The sequence below is a fragment of the Rhododendron vialii genome, chromosome 2a, assembly GCF_030253575.1.
Source record: "Rhododendron vialii isolate Sample 1 chromosome 2a, ASM3025357v1".
In the NCBI taxonomy this organism is placed as follows: Eukaryota; Viridiplantae; Streptophyta; class Magnoliopsida; order Ericales; family Ericaceae; genus Rhododendron; species Rhododendron vialii.
This window is the reverse complement of record NC_080558.1, coordinates 28,403,739-28,406,232: the sequence shown is the minus strand read 5'-3', so window position 1 is coordinate 28,406,232 and position 2,494 is coordinate 28,403,739. Positions and strand designations below refer to the sequence as shown.

The 2,494-nt window shown below is 47.4% G+C and overlaps 1 protein-coding gene across 1 annotated transcript; it reads left to right on the top strand.

Moving 5' to 3' along the window:
• Positions 1-1,344: 1,344 nt before the first annotated feature.
• Positions 1,345-2,061, top strand: LOC131317375 (uncharacterized). Its single transcript, XM_058346930.1, has one exon. The coding sequence runs from the start codon at positions 1,345-1,347 to the stop codon at positions 2,059-2,061; it is 717 nt and encodes a 238-aa protein (XP_058202913.1).
• The last annotated feature ends 433 nt before the right edge of the window (positions 2,062-2,494 follow it).

Sequence of the window (2,494 nt, the reverse complement as noted above, 5' to 3'; positions counted from 1 at the left end):
ACCTGTCTTAGTCCAAATAGCACCCCCCAATGATGTGTTCCTAATTGAGGGAAACGATGCTGAAGCAGCCCTCGCCTTAGTTCCAATGATACCGCCCGTTAACATGATTGCGGAGGATCACGAGGAAGGACCCGAGGGAGAACCTACGAAAGAACCCGAAGAAGATCCCGAGGAAGACCCTGAAGAGGACCCCTAGGAGTTCAATGACCCTCCAATAAACGGAGCGGACTGGCAGCAGTTGATGCAAGCACCAAATCCAGATTGGCCGTCCGACGACGAGGACCTAGAGATTTGAGGAGATGAGGGTGAAGAATCTGACGAGGAGGAACTAGCATTCCTAGGAGCGGAGCCCGAAGTCATGGACATAACCGCTGACTCCGGAGATGTACCACCACCACCTTATGAGACCGACATTGGTGCATATCGGGTTGAATTCCCAAATATCTTCTAGATTGGTCAGGAAGGTTTAAGAAGTGGTGGATCGTTTGTTGTAAATAGGAAGCGGTAGGATTAGGCTATTATAAGCCATCTACGTTGTTTCCACCCCTTTAAATAATGAAGTTGTGTGTTTCCTTTTAGCTTATGATTCCATACTTGTTTTTAAAACCTAATTGGGTACCAAATCATCCTTACCCCATTAAAGTTTTTTACTTTTGCTTGAAGATGAAATATCTAGTCGATCTTTTAGTCGAAGCCTACCAACCCAGAAATACCATATAAACCCTGATGGCCCAGAGATTCAAAGATCCCGACTTCATTGCCGCTGTACTTGCAGAAAAGAGAGATTTCCAAAGAGTGCAGTAGAACACCCCTAATCCCGTGGAGGAAGACCCTTGGTTTCCTGAAATGTTTCTAGTCTTGTATGCCTTCCGTGAGTTCTTTGGTGTCCTACCCCCGATGCAGGACTTTGAGGTTAGTGATGAGGAGGAAGAAGTCGGTGACGAAGGGGACACCAACAAGGTGACTAAGGAAGAAAACCCTAAAGATGAAGAGAATCTTGAGGAGGACGAGACCCCAAAAGATTCGTAAAGGCCAAGGATACTACCTAGGCACACCTAGAATAAATCTAGTAACCGTTGTAATCCTTCGGGATGTAGGATGTTAAGGATTAGGATCATTTCAATTTGTATTAGGAAATCTTGCCTTAAGTCTACTTGCTTGTAGTAGAACTCTATGCTTATGATTGTAATTCTCTACTAATCTATGAAAAGTTTGCTTTATTTAAGAGAGTACCGTTGCATTCTATATGATAAATTGCTTTTAACTATTCAAGAAGAATACCTTTTCGCAAGGAGAAAATTTCATAGATAGACTAAACCACCCCCTTTCAATTTTTACTCGTAGATGGTGAACCGACGTAGTGAACTAGGATATGAGAACGGTGAATCCTCTAACACCAACCCCGACCTGGCTCAAATCATGCAAGCGCTCGTAACAGCCTTGAACGCCAACCGACGAAACCAAAACCGTGATGATGAACCTATGACCCGAACCCGAGCGATGAACGAATTTTGCAAACGCCGACCTTCGACCTTCAATGGAGATACCAACCCTACCGTGGCTGAAACATGGCTGAAGGAAGTCAAGGTGATCCTGAACACCTTGGAGATTACCCGAAATGGAGATCGTAAAGCCTTAGCCACATACCAGTTAAAAGGAGAAGCCCGTTATTGGTGGGATTTGATGGAGGCAACCCACGCCATAGCCACCATGACCATTGCCGAGTTCGAGACCCTATTTCTCGACAAGTACTTCCCCACACCCCTTCGTCTAGCCAAGGAGCAAGAGTTCATCAACCTGAAGCAAGGAACGATGACCGTCACTCAATACGCGGCCAAGTTTGAGGAACTATCTCGTTACGCCCAAACTGCCATTGCAACGAAGGACAAGAAGGCGAGAAGGTTTGAGTGGGGGCTGACCACTGCTAAAAGGGCTGTGGTAGCTCAGGCTTTCCCCACCTATTCCGGTGTGGTGAATTGTGCTCTTCGACTAGAGAGCGAGGAAAATGACTTTAAAACCCGATGGAGGAAGGCGATAGGCAACACTGGCGGACCTATCTGAACTCAACCCTCCAACAACAACCGTGGACCCTACCCTACCAAACCCTTTACCCCGACCCAAGGCAACCAACCTTGGAAGACTGCTGCACCACGACATGACGAACAACAGAGGGGCGGCATAAACATAGCTACAGTTCAGCGCTTCAACTGTCAAGCTATGGGCCACTACAAACGTGAATGCCCCCAACTCCCGAGGGAGAGAATTGGAAGCTTTGGAGGCCAGAAAGCTCAACAGCCGGGACAAGCCGAATTTGGGAAACAAAACCCCGGAGGCCCATCACAGCAGCTGAACGGGCAGAACAAGGGGAAGCAGCCTGTGGGAACCCAACAGAGCACTGTAGGGTGCATCTTTGCGCTACAGTCAGAGGAGCAGGAGCAGGATCCCTTTGTGATCCAAGGTACGCTACTATTGTACAGTACTTGCATACAAGCAT